General features: G+C 55.3%; 2 protein-coding genes across 2 annotated transcripts; one reads left to right on the top strand and one right to left on the bottom strand.

The window, feature by feature from the left end:
- Positions 1-4,549: 4,549 nt before the first annotated feature.
- RNF114 (ring finger protein 114) lies at positions 4,550-11,405 on the bottom strand. The gene is made up of 7 exons (XM_041417762.1): positions 11,383-11,405; positions 10,340-10,663; positions 9,513-9,663; positions 8,951-9,057; positions 8,337-8,451; positions 7,372-7,479; positions 4,550-6,431 (listed from the first exon to the last, which is right to left on the bottom strand). The coding sequence occupies exons 1-7, from the start codon at positions 11,403-11,405 to the stop codon at positions 6,366-6,368; spliced, it is 894 nt and encodes a 297-aa protein (XP_041273696.1). The 3' UTR covers positions 4,550-6,365.
- Positions 11,406-11,656: 251 nt separating this feature from the next.
- On the top strand, positions 11,657-18,498 carry SPATA2 (spermatogenesis associated 2). Its single transcript, XM_041417835.1, has 2 exons — positions 11,657-13,514; positions 14,724-18,498. Exons 1-2 carry the CDS (start codon positions 13,197-13,199, stop codon positions 15,975-15,977), a joined length of 1,572 nt encoding a protein of 523 aa, XP_041273769.1. The 5' UTR covers positions 11,657-13,196; the 3' UTR covers positions 15,978-18,498.
- Positions 18,499-21,265: the final 2,767 nt, after the last annotated feature.

The raw sequence follows: 21,265 nt of genomic DNA, 5'->3' as shown, positions 1-21,265 counted from the left end.
GCGGGGCCGGGGGCGGGCGCGGGGCCGCCCCCGGGGCCGCAGCCAATGGCCGGGGGACGGGGCGGGCACGGGCAGGTGTCGGCCCCGCCGCCGGGGCCGTGCCGAGCCGGGCTGTGCTGAGGGGACGGAGCCGGGGGCCGCTCCCACGGTGCGGCCGCGCTGCCCGCCCGGTACCGGAGGACGAAGCGCCGCTGGTGATGCTGCTGCACCAGCCGCTCCCGGCTTGTCTCCCGGCTTTTCCGCGGGTCCGGTGCTCCGGAGGGGGCGGAAGGTGGAGTGAGCCGCAGCCCGTGCCCCACGCGGGCAGAGCGGCCGTGCGGGCTGGAGGAAGGCGCTGGCGGCGATCCCGCGGCCCTGCCGCCTGTCCGTCCGTCCCCTTCCCCACGGCTGGGGGCTGCGGTGCAGGGAGGGACAAACCTCTGCCGTGCCCCGCTGGGACACCGCCCTGCGGTGAAGCACGCTTCCCAAGTTAGCAATCCTCTGGGAAGAGGCAGTGACTTTTGGAGCAGCGGGATGGACCCGGCACAGCCCTCGGTGACTCCCTCCCGCTGCCAGGGGCCAGGAGCACCTGCCCAGACATATTTTCTTTCCTGCTGGGAAGGTTTTGGGCAGCGCAGCCGTCCCACCAGCAACCTCTCTGTTCTCTTCCCTGCTGCCTTCCCCTGACTCTTTTCCTCGGGCAGGGCTGGCCACAAAACCCCGCTGAGGCACACGCTCCCTGTGGCTCCCCTCTCCCCAGGGGCCGTGTGCCCACGGGAAGGTGCCCAGGCATGGCTGGCGGGCGCTGGGCAGCGGTGGGCAGAGATGTAGCAGTCAGAGGTGTGCCAGTCAGAGATGTGCCAGTCAGAGATGTAGCAGTCAGAGGTGTACCAGTCAGAGGTGTAGCAGTCAGACCACGCTGCCTGCGCTCCCAGCCCCGGGCTCCCGCGGGGGTTTCCCCCTGGAAGGGCTCAGGCACGGCTCCAGCCACCTGCTGCAGAGCCGCGCTCAGCTCCGGGCCAAGGCAGCTGCTGGCGGCTGCCGCAGGAGGAGCAGGTCCTGCTGGGAATGCCTCCCCCGGCCCCGCCACCCGGCCAAGGGCAGCGTGCTGGGCCACCCGTGACTCACGGTCACACTGCGCGCACCGCTGCGCCAGCCCCTGCCGACCGCATCTTACTGTTTAGCCACAACGACACGAAATGCAGAAGTGGGAGCAGAGCTTTCCACCGGCACAGGGCCTGAGCTCACCGTCAGCCTTTCCTCAGGGCAGGAACAGCTCGGAGAGCCTGTCCTGCCGGCCACGCGCATCCTGCCCGGGACCAGACGCCTTTGCAAACTCTTCCCCTGCAGCCATGTGCTCTGGTACTGCACCATCCCCCGGCTTTCAGCAGGTGTTTATCTGCGAAACTCATCCCTGCATCACCTGAAGTTCAGGGGGAAAAGTGCCCCAGAGGCCTTGGGGGGTACAAATCACCAAGGTCAGGTCCTCCCTTTCTCCGGGGGGCAGAGGTGCCGCTCCCGGGCGGGCGGCGGCGGCAGCCGGGGCTCTGCAGGTGCCCCCCGGCCCCGGCCGCTGCCCCCCGGGCCGGGGCTCTGCAGGTGCCCCCCGGCCCTGGCTGCTGCCCCTCGGACCGGGGCTCTGCAGGTGCCCCCCGGCCCCGGCTGCTGCCCCTCGGACCGGGGCTCTGCAGGTGCCCCCCGGCCCTGGCAGGTGCCCCCCGGGCCGGGGCTCTGCAGGTGCCCCCCGGCCCCGGCCGCTGCCTCCCCGCCCTCCTCCTCCTGCCGCGGATGTGGTCACAGCGGGAACACGCCCCCCGGCCCTGGCCGCTGCCCCCCCGCGCTCCTCCTCCTGCCGCGGATGTGGTCACAGCGGGAACACTTGCACGGGGAACACGGCGAGGTGGTTTTCTGTTCTTTCTGAAATGGTAATAATCAGATCTGTTCCAACCACTGCGCGTGGAAACTTGCCTGTGCTAGGGGAAAAAACGAGACCGAGGGAGAAAGGGACCTGACCTGCCTGTGGGCCAGCATGACGGGGGCCAGAGAGCAGGACGCAGGGGGGGGGAGGCTCGGCAGTGCTTCACGGGCTGGAAGTGGCAGTGAGTTTCTCGGCCGTCCCACCCTCACCACCAGCTGAGCCCCAAGGCGCTCAGAGCAGACCTGCCAGCAGCCCGTGGCACGGCTCCAGTCCCAGACGCACAAGGACTGGCCCAAGGAGCTCACAAATACACTTCAACCACCTCCAGAGCAACAACTCTGCTGAAAACTTTTCTTTTTACTTCCCTGGCCCCACGTCTCCATGAAGCATCCTGAATATCTGGCGGCAGAGCAGAGCTCCTCCCGCCGAGGGAGGCTGCGGTGGGAAAAGGAGACGCTCAGGCCATGGGACGGGGTGAGAACCCTCACGGCAAGGCTGGAGAAGCCCCTGCAGCCCGGGGCTGAGCCCGGCGGAGCGGCTGGCGCCCAGCACGGTGCCGGAGCCCGTTCTCCGAGATGCAAGACCTCCCTCTGCCGTCCGCAGCCCCGAGCAGCCGCCGCCGCCCCGGGACCATCCCCGGCACCCGGGCTGGCCAGGGGCCCCGCACCGCGCGGGGCACTCGGGCAGCCCCCAGAAGCTGCACGGAATTATTTTTTTAAAGCCCAGCATTTGAAAAGACAGAATAAATGTGAGAACTAGAAGAGAGATCTAAGCCGGTAGCAGTGACACAAATTTTTCTCTAAGTATAGCTGAGTATTTTCTGGAGCTTTGGGGAAGGACTAAGGAAGGCAAAGCAAGTTTCATAGTGGTTTCAGCAGTCCTCATTTGTACCACCCAGAGAATAATGTAACTTGCCCATGAAATTGAATGAAGCACAGACTAATGCAACTGTAACACAAAGCTGTGTGTCAGAAAAACAAACAAAACCCACCCCCAAAGCAGGCAAATGCTGCACTGTAATTTTTATTATATTTAAACCGAAGAAAAGCTTTAGGATCGCAAACACATCCCTCATTTGCTTTTGCATGGCTTAGCACATCCTTGGTTGGTTAATCCTTTGTGAGGTGGGCTCACCAGCGAGTGTCCAGCACAGCTGGGCAAAGGCCTTGAAGAAAATTTGCTGTTCTCTCTTCAGTCAGGTGACACGAAAACCCGGAATGCAGCACTTACCCTTTGGCAAGATCTCATCCCCCAGCCTAAGGAGACCTTGGGGATTTAGCGCCGCAATTCCACATGAAGCGACGCCCGTGCATTAGGAAATTAATGCTGCCGACAATTTATCAGAGCTATTAAGACCAGTCGTTGTCGGGAGACAAATTTGATGGAACAGCTCAGCTGCGAGCCCGGCTCCTCCCGTTGTGTCTCTGTGTGCTAATTGTGCTCCTCGGGCTGACTCCTTGTGCCAGACACGGGGAATTTCACAGCTCGGGCTGGCCCGATTGCATTATCCCACTGGGCGGCCGCAGGAGCAGCTGCTGACGAGGCGCGAGCAGCCCCCCGGCAAGGGACACTCACCCTCGGGAAGGGACACTCGCCCTCGGGAAGGGACACTCGCCCTCGGGAAGGGACACTCGCCCTCGGGAAGGGACACTCGCCCTCGGGAAGGGACACTCGCCCTCGGGAAGGGACACTCGCCCTCGGGAAGGGACACTCGCCCTCGGGAAGGGACACTCGCCCTCGGGAAGGGACACTCGCCCTCGGGAAGGGACACTCGCCCTCGGGAAGGGACACTCGCCCTCGGGAAGGGACACTCGCCCTCGGGAAGGGACACTCGCCCTCGGGAAGGGACACTCGCCCTCGGGAAGGGACACTCGCCCTCGGGAAGGGACACTCGCCCTCGGGAAGGGACACTCGCCCTCGGGAAGGGACACTCGCCCTCGGGAAGGGACACTCGCCCTCGGGAAGGGACACTCGCCCTCGGGAAGGGACACTCGCCCTCGGGAAGGGACACTCGCCCTCGGGAAGGGACACTCGCCCTCGGGAAGGGACACTCGCCCTCGGGAAGGGACACTCGCCCTCGGGAAGGGACACTCGCCCTCGGGAAGGGACACTCGCCCTTGGGAAGGGACACACCTTCGGGAAAAGGGACACTCACCCTTGGGAAGGGACACTCACCCTCGAGAAGGGACACTCACCCTCGGGAAGGGACACTCACCCTCGGGAAGGGACACTCACCTTCGGGAAGGGACACTCACCTTCGGGAAGGGACACTCACTTTTGGGAAGGGACACTCACCTTCGGGAAGGGACACTCACCCTTGGGAAGGGACACTCACCTTCGGGAAGGGACACTCACCCTCGGGAAGGGACACACCTTCGGGAGCCCGGCCTGGCTGGTTGCGCTCCCAGGCTTCTCCAGCAGGGATCGAGGGGAGTGCAGGCTGTGCACAGCTCAGGCCGCCTCTCACCAGCGCCTCCAAATCAATCTGGGAGTCCCAGGCTTCTCCAGCAGGGATCGAGGGGAGTGCAGGCTGTGCACAGCTCAGGCCGCCTCTCACCAGCGCCTCCAAATCAATCTGGGAGTCTCAGTCGGGCAAAGGCTCCGGGCGCTCAAAGGAACGGGGGGAACAAATGGCAAGAGCTGACACAAAGGTAGGATTTTATAAATTAAATGACCTTTATTTGTAACTTGTCCTCAAAAGTCAAAAACATGACAAAGTAATTGCTTGGAAGCTTCTAAATGCTCCTTAAACATTTGATCAGAATCGCGTGGAAGTGCACTTAGAACAGAAGCAGGAATCTGGATTCCTGGCAATGGGGCATCCCAAACTGCACCCGGAGCAGACCCAGAGATCCCCATGCAGCCCCCAGCACCTCTCTGCAGGCCAGGCACTACAACAACCAGCCCAAACACAGCACCTTCCCCACACAACCGGGAGGCTGCACAGCACTGGGCCCCCAGGGGCTCAGGGTGAGAGGGTGGGAGCTCAGAAACACAAACCCCAGGGGCAGCACAGAGGGCTGGCTGAATCACGAGGTTTTAGCCGGACTGTGTTTCATTATTGTCAGGGTAAGGCAGTGCTGGGAGGAGCTGACTGCTCAAATCAATTAATTAGCACTCAGTTCTGGGTGGGGCAGGCCCACTGCTCCAATTCCGAGGCTTGCATTGAAATCTCAACACTGGTTTTTACAGGTTCTGGTCAGGTGCCTTAGATCTCAGCAGCTCCACTGTGAACTTCTTGAAAGCATCACGTTAAAATTAAGGAATCTCCACGGTAAAAGTGTAGCTTGAACACAGAGTATCCACTGATGAGGGGCTGCAACTGTCCTGCTTTCAGGGCTGCATTTCACTTTTCCTTGAAAGCTGCACCTGGCTCTACACACGCACTGCCAGATGGCAAACAATCCAAGCACAGCCTCAGCCACTTCAGGAACATTTCAGTGAAGAACAGGAATTCAAAATACCTGATAAAATCTGGGATGCAGAAAGGAAGAACTATGCCAGCACTATGAATTACTCCTAAGTTTTCCCAGCAGCTTGCCTTGAGAGATGGAAAACCCAAGAACATGTATGAAAATTTTAGTTTAAATAGAAAGCCGAGGTATTGAAAAAACCTTCTGAATTCCCCTATCAGCATAAGGCTTAAAATCACTAGGAAACCAGTTTCAAACCCACCAATTTAATCATAAAGCCAGCAATTTTGATTAATATTTGCTAATATAGTTAAAAAATTATGCATTTTAACTAAGACCAACACTAAAGATAATTTTCCAGGCTAGAAATTATAGTAAGAGTATGGAGGAAAGTAATCATCATGCATAGAACTGAAGTATTTTGAACTAGTTTTTACACAGTGCAAAGATTTCCTAGGAAAGTTTGCAGTTTGAACACTGATACTGGAGATATGTTTTCCATACAGTTGGGAGGCTGCCTGTAAGGATTGAAACACTGGGAAACATGATGGAATCACAGGAATCAGAGGTCACTTAAATGAGAGCTGGTCTGACAGTTACAGTTAGCACCTGAAGTCTCACTAAAGGGGAACAGAGCTACCAGTACACCTCACATACAATCACTTGAGATATGTAAATGAGATTGGGAAGATATTTATTAACTAGTTCAGGCCATTCCATCTGGAATGTTTTTGATTTTAGATAGTCAAATAAACACAACTTCCAAAGAAACCTATAGGCATAGGTAAAGGAAAAAGCCTTGGTTCCCACGTGCTGATCTACAATGAAACTGAGTCTAAGCAAGTAGAAAAATGGGGCTGAATGTCAGAGACCATGATACCAAAAGAGTGGATGGTACAGAAATATCAAACCAGGATTTAAAACTGAGATAGGATTAAAGTCTTCTGTACTTCTGGATGCCTGAGTTAATCTTGGGATGTGCAGGGAGAAGTGCAAGGATGCTGGGCATTTCCCCCTCGTGGAAGCTTGGGTTTGCAGTAAATCCTCTGCCTGGATCACTTGTCCCGCAGAGAGCGCATCAAAACCTGTGCCATCATATCATCTTCATCAGCATCATAATCCTGGAGCAGAGGGCAGAAAGGTTGTGACTGCACAGCCACGCTGCTCAGGGCCCTGGCAGCAGAGGAGCTGCACCCCTGAGCCCTGGGCACACCAGGACATGCTGTCACTGCACAGCCATGCTGCTGAGGGCCCTGGCAGCACAGCAGCTGCACCCCTGAGCCGTGGGCACACCAGGACATGCTGTCACTGCACAGCCATGCTGCTGAGGGCCCTGGCAGCACAGCAGCTGCACCCCTGAGCCGTGGGCACACCAGGACATGCTGTCACTGCACAGCCATGCTGCTGAGGGCCCTGGCAGCACAGCAGCTGCACCCCTGAGCCGTGGGCACACCAGGACATGCTGTCACTGCACAGCCATGCTGCTGAGGGCCCTGGCAGCACAGCAGCTGCACCCCTGAGCCGTGGGCACACCAGGACATGCTGTCACTGCACAGCCATGCTGCTGAGGGCCCTGGCAGCACAGCAGCTGCACCCCTGAGCCGTGGGCACACCAGGACATGCTGTCACTGCACAGCCATGCTGCTGAGGGCCCTGGCAGCACAGCAGCTGCACCCCTGAGCCGTGGGCACACCAGGACATGCTGTCACTGCACAGCCATGCTGCTGAGGGCCCTGGCAGCACAGCAGCTGCACCCCTGAGCCGTGGGCACACCAGGACATGCTGTCACTGCACAGCCATGCTGCTGAGGGCCCTGGCAGCACAGCAGCTGCACCCCTGAGCCGTGGGCACACCAGGACATGCTGTCACTGCACAGCCATGCTGCTGAGGGCCCTGGCAGCACAGCAGCTGCACCCCTGAGCCGTGGGCACACCAGGACATGCTGTCACTGCACAGCCATGCTGCTGAGGGCCCTGGCAGCACAGCAGCTGCACCCCCTGAGCCCTGGCAGCCAGCACACTGACAGCAGTGCCCAGGGGGCTGCAGGCAGGGAACACCTACCACAAAGGTGTCGTAGGAAAAGCGGTGGCGTCTCTGCAGGTGCTCCATGAAGTTAGCACTCCTGTAGTTGGGGTCCCCCCATGGCATTGAGGCACAGATTGGGCACACCTTCGAGGAAAAACAGCCAGTTAGGTCCAATGCTGCAGGGCTTAAATGCTGACAGCAGAAGGGCAGGGACAGCCTGGGGGAGTGGGGCTGAGGGCTTGTGCTGTCACTGCTCTGTATGCAAAGTGATGGCCAAGAACTTGCTGGGACATTGAATGCAAAAGCCTCAGATAACCCTGAGTAATTTTAATTCATGTCTTAGATCCCTGAAATGGAATGGCTTACTCTCCTCCCACGTTCTGAAAATCAGAACTCATTAAAGCCTCTTGCTTTAGGAGATTTCAGCCTTATTTCACAGAGGCAGGAAAGCTTCCTTGGTCTCCTCTGCAAAGTTCACTTCTCTCCAAGAGAAAAAAGGAACTTTATTTTCCTGAATAATCTGGAATTCCAAAAAATTTCCCAGAAAAATGGAAGTTTCCAATTCAGTTCCATGTTTTGCAATTCCTCTTACATAAGAGGAAGTACCACAGATAGGTTACTAGAATGATACAGTATTTTTTTGCAAGCATTTCCCCCAACAGTTTACAGTACTTCCTTGCTGAAAACAAGGGGAAAAACAAGGAGGAAATTAAATGTCTGACTTTTTTTTTTGAAATTCTATTTTGCCTAATTAACTTTGAAGGTGTGCCATTTTTCAAGGATGAGAAGAGGATGTGGCTCAGCTGCAGAGGGTGTGGAGACCAGAGAGCCACTGAAAGGTGACAGCAGAGCCACAGCAGGCTTAGAGGCACAACCAGCACAGCCACACCAACTGAGCAGCAGAAATTACACCCACTTCATTCAAACCTCTCTAACTCATTGTTTCAAAGGGCTTTAAGACCAGACTCCACTGGAATTCTTGCCCCAAGACTTTTTTTTACCACTTGTTTTGCATCCATGCTGTGCAAAGCTTTGCAGTGCTCAACCAGCCCTTCCTGATCAAAGTTCTTCTCGCTGCAGTAGGGGCAGGGGAAGGTGAAGCGATTCGGGAAGCTCCTGGTTGGGGGAGAAAAGGTCAATTACAAATACAGATTACTCAGGGCAATAATATATGTATGCAATTAAGGCAAGCTATTTTTAACAACCAGTCTGTAATACTCCCAGGGAGTATTTTAGGGAACTCAATATTTAGATTGAATTACAGATTTTCTGCAAATGTTCTAAGTGCCATTTGTCACCTTCTCCTCAAATGCCAGGGCACCACCCACAGCAGTGCACTGCCACCAGCTCCCTCTGCCCTCCCTTGTGGCTGAGTGCAGCCAGGAGACCAAGGTATTTTGAGAACCAGCTGCATCTACAGAATGCCCTGATCTTAGAGACGTCCAAGCAGAAGCAGCAGAGTTCACCTGGGCACAGCCAGCTGCAGGATCAAGGCTCAGCTTTTAACTACATAAAAATCTGCACCCAAACTTTGAGCAAAGTGCTAAAATCCGCTTTTGCTTCAAAATTCTTTCTTGTGCCAGAGAAGCCCGGGATTTCAGAGCAGAGGTGTTACCTGGTGCTGTGCAGGGGCTCTTTAGTAACAGCTTTCACACCTTCCATGATGTAATTCTGGTACTTGGAGCAGGAGGCTGCGTGGCTGCGCATCTTGGACAGGTACATCTGTGCAGAGAACAACAGCACAGCAGCTCACACCTCCTGCACCTCCTGCACACGTCCAAACAACAGCAGCAATCGTGGGAACCCCAGCAGCTTTCAGCAGAAGGGTTAAAGCAGAAGCTGCAAGCACTTCAGCTGGACAAGCAGAAAACTTCTGAGACTGCAGTTAGCTGAGCTGTAGCTCTGCTGTCTGGGTCACCACACAGCCCTGCTCACAGCACCAACGCCTCACTCTGACTGTAAATCAGGAGCTTTCATCTGAAATTCACTTCCTAAAGAGGTAACAACACAAAACTGTGGAAAGAATGTTAATGTGTGGGTGCTGCCTGTACCACACACCTTCAGCACATATCAGAACAAACACTTTGACCTGATTTTGCAGAAAGCTGAGGAGGAAGCAGTTTGTTTTCCCCTAGGTGGACACATCTCACGTACTGAATTCCCAAACACTTCCATACTTTTTTATTGCAGCCGTTGCAAGTGGTTTCAGTGGTTTCAATCTGCTTTTCCAAGTCCAGAGCCCTGCTCCCGGGTGCCAGGGTGCTGCGGCACACCCCACACACTGGCTTCTTGGGCTTCAGGCACTCCTGCAGGCACGGCGTGCAGAAGCTGCCAGAGAGAAAAGGAGCAGGTGGTGAGACAGCCCCGTGGGCACCCGCAGTGCCCGCTGCCCTTGCCCACACACTGACAGAGGCTTCAGACTCCGTAAGGAAGGGTAAGAGGAGCTGCTGGCGCCGGGGCGCGGAGCATCCCAGGCTGTCACACCCAGAACTGCTTGCTGCTCTGTGCCCTCGGCTTCTGGACAGGATCATGGAACAGTTTGGGCTGCAAGGGCCCTTAAAGCCCATCCAGTGCCACCCTGCCACGGCAGGGACACCTCCCACTGTGCCGGCTACTCCAGCGCTGTCCAGCCTGGCCTTGGGCACTGCCAGGGATCCAGGGGCAGCCCCAGCTGCTCTGGGCACCCTGTGCCAGGGCCTGCCCACCCTGCCAGGGAACAATTTCATCCCAACATCCAAAGCTCAGCCTGCCCTCTGACGGTGAAGCCGCTGCCCCTTGTCCAGCTTTCCTCAGGGGAGACGGGAAGCGAAAGTGGAACAACACCGGCTTCCTTTCCCCCCGCTCTCCTTTCGTTTTGTCCCTTCAAGGCCGCTCCAGCCCTGCCCAGCCCCGCTGCCGGGGCGCGGAGCAGCGCCCGCAGCCCCCGCCTGCCCTCAGCCCCGGCGGGGCCGAGCCGCGCTCCCCCCGCGGCCCCGCAGCCCCCGGCCCGGCCCCGGGCGCTCACACGTGTCCGCAGGGGACGCGCACCGGGCTGTCGAACACCTCGAGGCACACGGGGCAGGTGAGGCGGGACAGCGGGTCCGCGCGGCGCTCCGGGGCCCGCGACGGCCCGCCCGCCGCTCCGCGGTGTCCGGCTCGTGGCCCCGGCGCGGCGGAGGAGCCGGGCGGGCTCGGCCCGGTTGGCCTCGCTGCTGCCGGGGGTTCCGCACAGCCCGCGGCCAGCGGGGCGCACCGGGCCGAGCCGTGCCTGCGGCGTTGCGCTCCCTCGGGGCGCTCGGCCCGGGACGTGCTTGGGAACGTTCGCTGTCTCCGCAGCCGGCGCTGGGCTCTGGTCAGCAGTTACCGGTCCCGCACCCCCGGGCAGCGTTGGCCCTCGGGGGAGCACCCTGCAGCAGAGCAGCCTCGTTCCCCCGTGCGTTCTGGCAGCCGGGGAGCTGCTCAAACCTATATTTATCCGTGCCTGCTCGCAGCGTGAGTCTGCGGAGCCTGTAACCATGGATGTGCTGCTGGGTGGGCTGCCGCCGTGCTGCCCGCGGCTCCGTGCTGGAGCAGCCCTGGCAGGGCTGCCAGGCTGTGCCCTGGCACTGTGTGCTGTGCCCTGCAGCCCTGGCACTGTGTGCTGTGCCCTGCAGCTGACTCGGGTGCCAGGCTGTGCCCTGGCACTGTGTGCTGTGCCTTGCAGCCCTGGCACCGCTGCCAGGCTGTGCCCTGGCACTGTGTGCTGTGCCCTGCATCTGGCTCAGGTGCCAGGCTGTGCCCTGTATTGTGTGCTGTGCCCTGGCCCCGCTGCCAGGCTGTGCCCTGCACTGTGCCCTGCAGCCCTGGCACCGCTGCCAGGCTGTGCCCTGGCAGCTGGCTCGGCTGCCAGGCTGTGCCCTGGCGCTGTGTGCTGTGCCCTGCAGCCCTGGCACTGTGTGCTGTGCCCTGCAGCTGACTCGGGTGCCAGGCTGTGCCCTGGCACTGTGTGCTGTGCCTTGCAGCTGACTCGGGTGCCAGGTTGTGCCCTGGCAGTGTGTGCTGTGTCCTGGCACCGCTGCCAGGCTGTGCCTTGCACTGTGCCCTGCAGCCATGGCTCCGCTGCCAGGCTGTGCCCTGGCAGTGTGTGCTGTGCCCTGGCAGTGTGTGCTGTGCCCTGGCTCGGGTGCCAGGCTGTGCCCTGGCACTGTGTGCTGTGCCCTGCAGCCCTGACAGGCCTGCCAGGCTGTGCTGTGGCACTGTGTGCTGTGCCCTGGCAGGCCGGCCAGGCTGTGCCCTGGCAGTGGAGCAGTGCCCTGGCTCGGGTGCTGGGCACGGGGCACAGTCAGGGCTGCAGGGGCTCTGGGAGCCTCAAGGAAGGGCTCTCCTGTCTCCTGGGGCTCGCTGACCCTGCCGTGTGGCCAGGAGCTGTGTTTGGTGCCTGTTGGCACTGGGGATGGCAGAGCTGTGGTGCTGCGTGCAGCTCCTTGCCAGCACAGGATCACTCCGTGTCCTGGGGGTGTTCTGCTGACGTGCCAGACAAAGATCTCTCTCTGCAATTCTCGTGTGCAGCTCTTCTTGCCAAGGAACAGACTCTGCTGTCTTTGTCCACAGACTTCATCCTGCACAACTTGCGGAGGAACGTGGGGAGGGAAGGGGCTGCTCCTGGCCCTTATGCTCAGATGTTAATTTAGCACTCCACATTTCCTGTGATTCACAGCCTGTCTCTTGACAGGAGCGTGTGTGCCTTGCAGGAGAAGCTGAACTGCTGCTTAACTTTCCCCACACGGGGCTGGCTCTGAGCACAGCCTTTCATCAAGGAATGTTAACTGCCAGGCTGTTGGTTTTGTTGTTTGTTTGTTTCCCTGGCCTCTTGGTTGCTGGTGTTTTGTGTTTTGGCTCCTTTCCTTCCGTGGGGAAGTAATTTTCCTGTAACACGAGTGTTGATTGTTGTGCTAGCAGCTGCAGTTAATACTGGGTGAAGAGTCTTTTCTGAAATGCTGTTTGACACTGACTACATCTGAAGCAGTGCACTGGTTTCTCCCAGCTCCTCTCCCCTCAGGTCAAGAGCTGGTTTGTCTTTCTGTGTAGTAAAGCCTGTGGTCTGCTTTGTGATCACAAGTTCCTGAGGCCTTGCAGATGGAGTCTTGGCCTGAGAATTGCCTTGGTTCTGGTAGAGCAGCATTTGGGAGATTCATCACCAGCTGCTTCAGCTCACTGTGAGCTCAGTGCTCTGAAACTGCAGATCAGGATATCCATAAAACCAGCTGTCCCTGCAAACAGAAGCATGCAGGACAGAAGCACAGGAATGCTTTTACCCAGTCCCATAATGCAGCTGAAGGTGGCAGGTGTAGCTTTCTTGCCAGAAAGATCCCAGTGGTGTTTGCAGCTGGAATTTGGGCTGTGCCTTGCAGCAGTCAGGAGTGGGTCCTCTGGAGGTGGCTGCAGAGCTGCACTGGGGTGCCAGCAGCAGGAATGTCAGTGAAAATGGTAGAGATCAAAAGGCAAAGGCAATAAACCTGCCCAGCCTAGGGACGGTCCTGTGCCACAAGAGGTCAGGGGGAAGAGCAGAGATGCTTTCACAAAACGAGCAAAATGGGCAGGGACCTGGAAAAGGAGTGGGAAATGGCCCTGGAAAGCAGGACAGTGGCACTGCTGTGGCTGCTGGGCCTTTTCAGAGTCCTGCAGAGCTTGGGGGAGCTGCAGCTCTGTGAGCCTGGCACAGAGCCCCGAGAGGCAGGCGTGGCTGGCTGTGTGCACCTGGGCTGACTTGTGTTTGTTTTCAGCTTTTATTCCAGGACAGCTGCCATTGCTGAAGACTCCTAGCACACATACCCAACCCACTGCCAAGGCACCATGGAAGAGAGGAGCTAGCTGCCCCCAGCGCGAGGGAAAATCTGATTTCAATGGATACAAAATATAAAGACGATTTATTTAGGAAGTATGTACAGTTCCACGAATGCAAACTGAATGCCTCTGACAACAAGCAGCGCCCTATTAACGATGAGTACTTGCGAGTGGCAGCGGCAGCCTTACTTTGCCTTCCCAAAATTGATCCCTTTTATAGATTCCGGTTGATAAAATTTTACGAGATGGCTGAAAACTCACTGAGATCTGTGAAATCCTCAAGTTTACATTGTCTCCATAATGCATTCAACATGCTTGAGACAGTTGGGATTAATCTCTTCCTGTACCCCTGGAAAAAGGAGTTCAAAAACATTAAGGTAAGACTTTTTATGTAGCCATAGTGAGAACGTGATTTGTTTTTCTTTCCGTGCAGGCATTTCATTTGTTTCCTTTAAAGGCTTCTCTTTTTTCCATTTGTAGCATTTTATATGTATATGTATATTACAGTAGGTAAACAGAAGCCATAGGAAAGTTCCCGTGTGAAATAAGTGAAGTTTGTGCTGATGAGAGTATCCCCAGAGCAGAAGTACGAGCACTTTCTGCAATTAGAATGTGTATAAAATCAGAGAAGAGCTTATTTAAGGTTGTTGTTCAGCCTCCCCTGCTGCACTGTTTTATTTCTACTTGGAGAGGCTTTCACTATGGTGAGTGGTCAAGTTGGATTTAAGCTGACTGAGTTTGATTTGTCTTGCCACAGCTGTTACTGGACACAAGTGTGAAACCCAGGGCCTGTGTTCAAGTGGATGCTTTGCTGAGGTTCCCACAAGTTGTACAATAATGGTGAAGGAACTTCTGCAAAGGAGTTGTTTTCAGAGTGTCTTTGATCTGCTTGTCAGCGCTCGGTTCCTGATGGTGGTTTATCTTTGGCCTGTGCTGGGCAGACTGCTCCTGCCTGCACTCAGAACAGGCTGCACTGGGCTAAGCACATCCCTCAGGTGTGCCAGATGCTGAGGGGATTTCAGCTTGCAGAAACTCATGTCTCCGCTTTTGGGGCTCTTTTAGTGGAGAGTTTTTGAATTAATATTAAATTTAATAAAGCTAACATTTGAAACTGTGTAGTGACAGTACACAAAGAAGGGTGCACCTCAAGTATATTTAAAGCTGAATTGGACTTTGGCACTCCTGCAGTAATTCTGAGCTCCTGTTAGCTGCAGCTTGTCCCTGTGTGGGGTAGTTCCCAAATCCTGGCCTCTTTGCCTTTCATGGTAGACTCTGTAAATTCAAACATGTCCGGCATGCATTAAAGTTGATGTCAGTGCAGAGCAGAGCGATTTAAATCACCAGGGAGGACATTATGCTAATGAGGATTTTAAACTGAATGAAAACTCTCCTACTTTGAATTTCCCTCATGTGGAATTTCCATCTGCTGAGCGGGAGGGATGCAGAAACGGAGCTCATCTTGCCTGTGTTCAGAGTCGTTATTGTTGTATTTAATTATATGGTCTCTGTCGCTGAATTATCCGAACATCTAGTCCACCACTGAATTTGTAACCTAGTTTTCCTTTCATTCCCCCCGGGCCCCTCAGACCTACACTGGACCCTTTGTGTATTATGTGAAGTCTGCTCTAACAGAGGACGACGTGAGGCAGATTCTGAACTACATGGGCTACGTCCAGGAGCTGGGGACGACCTTCAAGCTCAAGGAGCAGGTCGACGCCATTCAGGTGAAAATGATTTCCTTCGAGCTCTTCCTGGCCAAAGTGGAATGTGAGCAGCTGCTGGAGATCCACCTGCAGGTGAAGGACAAGGGTTACTCCGAGGTGGATGTGGTGAAGGAGCGCCGGAGCAGCAGCGAGGACGTGCGGGGCTGCTCGGAGGCCATGCGGCGGCGCCTGGAGTGCAAGGAGAGCCTGAACGCGTCCATGGCGCGCATGGTGCTCCAGAAATCCGCCAGCGAGCGCGCCTCCAAGGACTACTACAAGCCAAAGGTCAGCAAGCCTTCCAAGTCAGTGGATGCCTACGACAGCTACTGGGAGAGCAAGAAACCACCTCTGATGAGCTCGCTGAGCCTCAGGAAGGAGCCCGTTTTGGTCGACGCGGAAGACGACATTAAAGATGAAATTATCCGTCCGTCGCCCTCTCTGCTCACCATGTCCAGCTCCCCACACGGGTGTTCAGATGAATACTTGCCAACTTCCTCTCACCACAACGGCATGCTAAGAACAAATGTCCCTTACAGCTCCTATTTTTCTGCTCAAGAGGACTTGGATTTGTATACTGACCCTGATTCTAGAAGCGTGTTGAATTTTAAAAGACAAGACGCTATTAAGCCTGATGTATGGCTGTTAAAAAGCGACGCCAACCCTGTTTACCACAAACGCAGCCACCTAGCCAAAGAGACAGCTTCCTCCAAGTGCCAGAACTGTGGCATACCCTGTGGCGCTGCCGTGTGCCAGAAGTGTGACAGCCTGTTCGGCTCGAGGCAGGAGTACCCGGCGCTCAAGCAGAGCTCCTACTCAATCAAAGCGCTCCCCAGCGACGCCTTGTCTCCTGCCTCGGCCCTGAGGGAGAAACCTCAGTACGCAGCACAGACTCAGAGTCAAGACAGAGCCGCTCAGTTCGGCTCCAAGTCCAAGGCCTCGGGCGCCTCGCGCTGCGGCTTCTGCAACCGCTCGGGCGCGGCCAACACGTGCACCTTCTGCTCCAAGGTCTCGTGCGACTCCTGCCTCAGCGCCTACTACTACGACCCGTGCTGCAGGAAGAGCGAGCTGCACAGGTTCCTGCCCAACAACCAGCTGAACTACAAATCATCCCAGCTGTCCCACGTGGTTTACAGATAGGCTGCGTGAGCCGCGTGGCGAAGGGGAGGGAAGGGGGAGAGGAAAGGGCTATCCTAACTAATGTTCTGACTCCACGCTGACCTCTTGCCAAAATCAGATGTTTGGAACCGTGGTTCAGTGATCAGGTGCCGGTTCTTGATTTTTGTGGCTTCACAGATGCTGCAGATCCATTCGATTTCATGCTGCTATAATTTAGGTGATTCCTAAATGAGCATTGCTTTTTAACTTACATGGGGGAGAAGAGCACGTTTTTCCTTAAAACTTGGCAGCTGTTGTATTTTTAAAAAGTGACATCATACCTTCCTATTATATCATGTCTTGGCCAAATAAAACCAGGCAGTATTTGAAAATAAAATCAGAGAATTAAGATTCTTGTTTTCTATCAGTGATGAAACCACTGCCAGTTTTTGATAAAGTATGACTTCAAAATGTGCAGGAAATATGAGAATGGCTTGTTTTGCCAACAAGGATGATTTTTTGACGTGTGTCTGCATTTCTTGATCTCCAAAATGCAAACACCATAACCTCTCTTCCTTTTGTCTTTGTTTCCTCCTTCTCCCCTTCTCTCCTGGTTGTTTATCTCGAGCTTACATAACCTGAACCTGGACAATATGTGCTTTATTTTCCTTTGTTGCCAACATCATCCTTCTGGGTTTCTCTGTGTGGTGTTTCAAAGAGGTGATCCTGTATCTGTGTCACTCAGATGATGCCTGGAGTGTTGTCCCCTCAGATGAGTGTCCGTTTTCCTTCTGTTGCACATGGTTTAAATGCTGTTCTTTGTACTGTAAATAGGTGATTTGGAAACAGTTTATTTTTAATAAATATTTAAAACGTTGAGTTTTTAAAAGTGGTAGAATCATTATAACTATGAAGTCTCTCTGGGTTATTCGTTCAGGTGACTTTTTGTTTTTCCTTGTACTGTATTTCATAGCTTATTATAGCCACTGTGGCAGAATGATGTTCTTGGCTCTGATCAGTTCTTGGGTTTTAATCTGACATTTTTTTCCCTCTGATAAGGCTGGCGCTCATCTGAGTGGAGTCTTGTCTCAGAATTGCAGGATTTTGCTCTCAGTGCACGCTTTTCTTTGTGGTTATGGAAATTGTAAGTATCAATGTTCTGCTTGCTCCCAAATTCACTGCCAGTCTGTCTGTAGTGTAGTCCAGCAAGTAAAGCACTGGCCTGGTTAAAAATCAGAGCTCATTTGTGACTCCTGTTCCAGTGACCCCATCAGTTATGGATGTGAATCAGATGATAACCTTTGTCTCTTGCTGTAGCACTTGGGAACCCTGGCTGAGAGCCAGGGCTCCCTTGTGCTGGGCCCTGTACAGTCTGACCCCCAAACACCACCTGGTTATGAATAGACTTTAGTTCTTTTTAAAAGAAAACCCCTAAGAATCCCAACTCCCTTATTCCAACTATAGCTAGTTAGCACAAAGTATCAGGCAACCTAATCTGATGTGCAGAATTAAATGTGTTTAAAATATCTGTAAAGAACTCTAGCTGAGATGTAAACTGTAGTCCACTTTGCACTGAAATGATTCACCTTGGGGTTTTTAATCACTGTTAGAGTCTAGGCTTCTCAGCTCCAGTGTCCATCGCTCCCTGTGTGACAGGAACATGCATGAATGATCCTTTGTCTCACATTTTTTGGGGTGGGGGGGCTTCAGGTAGGTAGAGGGGGAAATTACATAGGCTAGTGTTGTAAAATAGCTAAAATCATTTTAGCCATAACTGGGTGCCAGAAGCATTATGGAAATAAGATAAAACCTGGGTCTTACAGAGGGCTGAGAACAATAAGTTACTGTCCAGTTTGCACTAAGAAACAAAGTGAACAGAGTGTTTTTAACAATCAGGGAAATTCTGAATCAAGGGACTGCAGCTGAGCATAATGTCAAGGGCAAGTACTGCCTTGCTGACCCTGAAGGTTGGGGTGAATATTGTTTAAGGGAATGATTTTAAGGTTTTCAATCTTGTATGTTTTTTATAAACATATATATATATATATAAATATGACACAAATGTAGATACATTATGTATATAGTGAAGAATTTAAAAACGATTTTACTATTAAAACGCAGTCTAAGGGTGGTTTTAATTTTGGTGGTTATTTGGGTTTTGTTCACCTTCTGCAGTTTCATGCCTGTTTGGCTGCTCTAGTGTATCTCCTAGTTCACCAGTTCAATTTCCATATGGCTCCTCACACTACAGTGAATAACTAAAACTGTGATGCCACGTAATTTTTATGGTGACCAGGGCAGGGGCTGTACCTGCTCTGAAATAGAGAAGTCCTCTGTACATATGTCATGGAACCCTGTAGTACAAAGCTGTGTTGGATTGAAGTGACACCATGCTCTATTTTTGTGTATTTACTGTATGAGGTTGCTGTGATTGATACAGTAAAATATATGCGAATTCAAAATGCAGGCGTTTTGCATCTGATTCGTTCAAACTCATTTATGTTCTTGAAGGGACTGAAAAATAAAAGAGGCCTTTAAGAAAAGGCTTCACTCTTTTCTTAAAGTGGCGTGTGCACGTAGCCGTCTGTTCCCAACCGCGCTGCGCTGCTGCTCGCGCAAACCCCGCTGCATTCCAGCCTGGGCAGCAGGGCTCTGCAGCGCTGCAGCGGGCTGGGCTGGGCTGGCAGCAGCTTCTGGGGCCACGTGGAGCTGCCTCCGTGATCCCAGCCCTGGCCTGACGAGCTCCCCGAGCCAAGCTGCGTCTCCCAGGGGATGTGTGATGCTGCTGGGCTGCGTTTGGCACTGGAGCTGGGCCTTCTGGCTCCTTTGGCATCCTGCTAGCTCTGGAGCGGGGTAACTCCTCAAGCTCCAAACTAGATCATTCTTTGTGTCGGTTCCTTGTGTCAAAGCATGTCAGGTGAATGCTGAAGTATCCTGCAAGTGCTTTACGGTCTGTTGTGGCTGCTGGAAGTGCCAGGGAGGATTATAAAAATCAGGCTCCAGGTAACTCAAATATTCTTGCGGGAAATCTTGCCTCACGCCGTGGTGCTTCTTGAGCTGACATATAAAACAAGCTGTAAGCTGTCTTGCTGCCTGGCATCTCTGATTACAGACCTCTAAGCTTGTTTGCTGCTTTGGCTTTCAACAGAAGCTTAAAGGTTCCATCCACGCTTAAGTAGTTTAGACTTGATGATTTGAACTGACAGCTCCTTAAAGTTATTTTCTGGAAGATGACTGCAGCTTACGAGCAGTTAGTGCACATTGCTAACTGTGCTGTAGAATGTTTTTAGGGGAAGAGATTCACCTTTCCAGTATTTGTTTAGAAACAGGAGCTAATCTGAGCATGGTGATAATTGATACACTGCCAGAGAGACTGGGAGAAAAGCAGGAGGGACTCTTGATGTACCTGGTTTGGCTCTGAAATCAGAGTGAATTGGGCATTTTAGCACGATCATTACCATGGTATCTCAGCAGCAGCTGGGCTGGGCTGCAAACGTCCCTGCTTGTTATTTCTGAAGGGTGTCCTGTGATTCCTTCTGAAAATCACGGAATGTGGCTGTGTTTGTCCAGGATTGTAAGTACTTTTCTTTTTTTACAGTTGATCATATTCCCCTGGGAAAAGTTTTCTGCAACTGGTCTTGCCAGTGTAAAAACGTAGGGTCAGGGGATCGGTACCTGGGCCGCTTTGTGGTTTTGTACTCCTGCACCCCGCTGTGAAAAACCAGGAGCAGGGTGGAAATGGAGAGGATGCAGCCCATCTTGCAGGGAGGAAGGCAAGGGGTTAAGGCCCCTGATGCGGCAGCAGCTCCTTTGCCTCCCAAATCCTGCAGACAGCCGCGGAACTGAGGCTGCTCCGTGCCAGGAGAGGGAGCAGAGCCAGCGCTGCTGTGCCGGGCAGCCTCGGTGCCCAGCTCGCAGTGTGCGTGTGCCATATGCTGCCCCTCGGGCACCGGGCTCTGCGCTGGCACGGCTCGGCACGGTTTGCTCTGGGGCTGCCCCTCGGGCACCGGGCTCCGCGCTGGCACGGCTCGGTTTGCTCTGGGGCTGCCCCTCGGGCACCGGGCTCTGCCCTGGCACGGCTCGGCACGGTTTGCTCTGGGGCTGCTCCGCGGGCACCGGGCTCTGCGCTGGCACGGCTCGGCACGGGTTGCTCTGGGGCTGCCCCTCGGGCACCGGGCTCTGCCCTGGCACGGCTCGGCACGGTTTGCTCTGGGGCTGCTCCGCGGGCACCGGGCTCTGCGCTGGCACGGCTCGGCACGGGTTGCTCTGGGGCTGCCCCTCGGGCACCGGGCTCTGCCCTGGCACGGCTCGGCACGGTTTGCTCTGGGGGGCTCCTGGCAGCCCGGGGTGCAGGTGCCCGTGCCAGGGCAGCAGCGGGCAGTGCCCGGAGCCGCCAGCTCCGAGCCAGGCTCGGCAGAGGCAGCTCTGAGCCTGGGCTCCTGTGCGGAGCTGTGGGACGAGGAGCTGTGAGCGGGGCTGGAGCCCGGAGCGGTCACCCCCTGTCATCCCCTGCCACCTTCTGTCACCTTCTGTCACCCCCTGCGCTCCCTTCCCTCCTGCGCTGCCCTGCTGCTGCGCCGAGAGGGGCCCCGGGGCTCGGGCACGGCGGGGAGCCGGCCCTTGCTTGGACCCAGCTGCCCTGAGCCCCGCAGGAGGAGGATCTGATCCCGCAGGAGGGCAGGGGCTGCCCAGGAGAGAGGATCTGATCCCGCAGAGATCCCGCAGGGGCTGCCCGGGAGAGAGGATCTGATCCCGCAGAGATCCCGCAGGGGCTGCCCGGGAGGAGGATCCGATCCCGCAGAGATCCCGCAGGGGCTGCCCGGGAGAGAGGATCTGCTCCTGCAGGAGGGCAGGGGCTGCCCGGCAGAGAGGATCTGATCCCGCAGAGATCCCGCAGGGTCTGCCCAGGAGGAGGATCTGATCCCGCAGAGATCCCGCAGGAGGGCAGGGGCTGCCCGGGAGGAGGATCCGATCCCGCAGGAGGGCAGGGGCTGCCTGCAGAGAGGATCTGCTCCCGCAGAGATCCTGCAGGAGGGCAGGCGCTGCCCCTCTGCTCCTGCCGGGCAGGGCTGCCCAGGCTTTTCCAGATTAGCGATTCCACCTCCGGCCGTGCTGCCACGGAGGCCCCGGAGAGTTCGTGTTTCCTTGCCCCGGGAACAGCAGCTCGCTGCTGCTCCGTGGCTGCCCGGCTCCCTCCTCCCAGCTGGCAGCAGCAGCCCTGGCGGAGCAGGAAAAGTCATCCTGACCCCAGCAGCCTCCCGCGTCAGGCACGGGCTTGCAATGGGTGTGGAAAGTGCAGAAAAAAAGGTGGACAAGTGGAAATGTTCCAG

Source organism: Onychostruthus taczanowskii, unplaced genomic scaffold (assembly GCF_017590055.1).
Source record: "Onychostruthus taczanowskii isolate IOZ18803 unplaced genomic scaffold, ASM1759005v1 scaffold57, whole genome shotgun sequence".
Taxonomy (NCBI): domain Eukaryota; kingdom Metazoa; phylum Chordata; class Aves; order Passeriformes; family Passeridae; genus Onychostruthus; species Onychostruthus taczanowskii.
Note: the sequence above shows the minus strand (reverse complement) of the source record. Positions and strands in the feature narration are given on the sequence as shown.

Excerpts from the sequence above, each read along its gene's own strand:
- RNF114 (XM_041417762.1), bottom strand. The coding sequence starts at position 11,405 with ATGGCTGCAGGGCACAGTGCAAG. Across the intron at positions 9,664-10,339 it reads CGCGTCCCCTGCGGACACGT|CTTCTGCACGCCGTGCCTGC; the intron begins GTGAGCGCCCGG and ends TCTCTCTGGCAG. Across the intron at positions 6,432-7,371 it reads TTTCCTACGACACCTTTGTG|GATTATGATGCTGATGAAGA; the intron begins GTAGGTGTTCCC and ends CCTCTGCTCCAG.
- SPATA2 (XM_041417835.1), top strand. The coding sequence starts at position 13,197 with ATGGATACAAAATATAAAGACGATTTATTTAGGAAGTATGTACAGTTC. Across the intron at positions 13,515-14,723 it reads AGGAGTTCAAAAACATTAAG|ACCTACACTGGACCCTTTGT; the intron begins GTAAGACTTTTT and ends CGGGCCCCTCAG.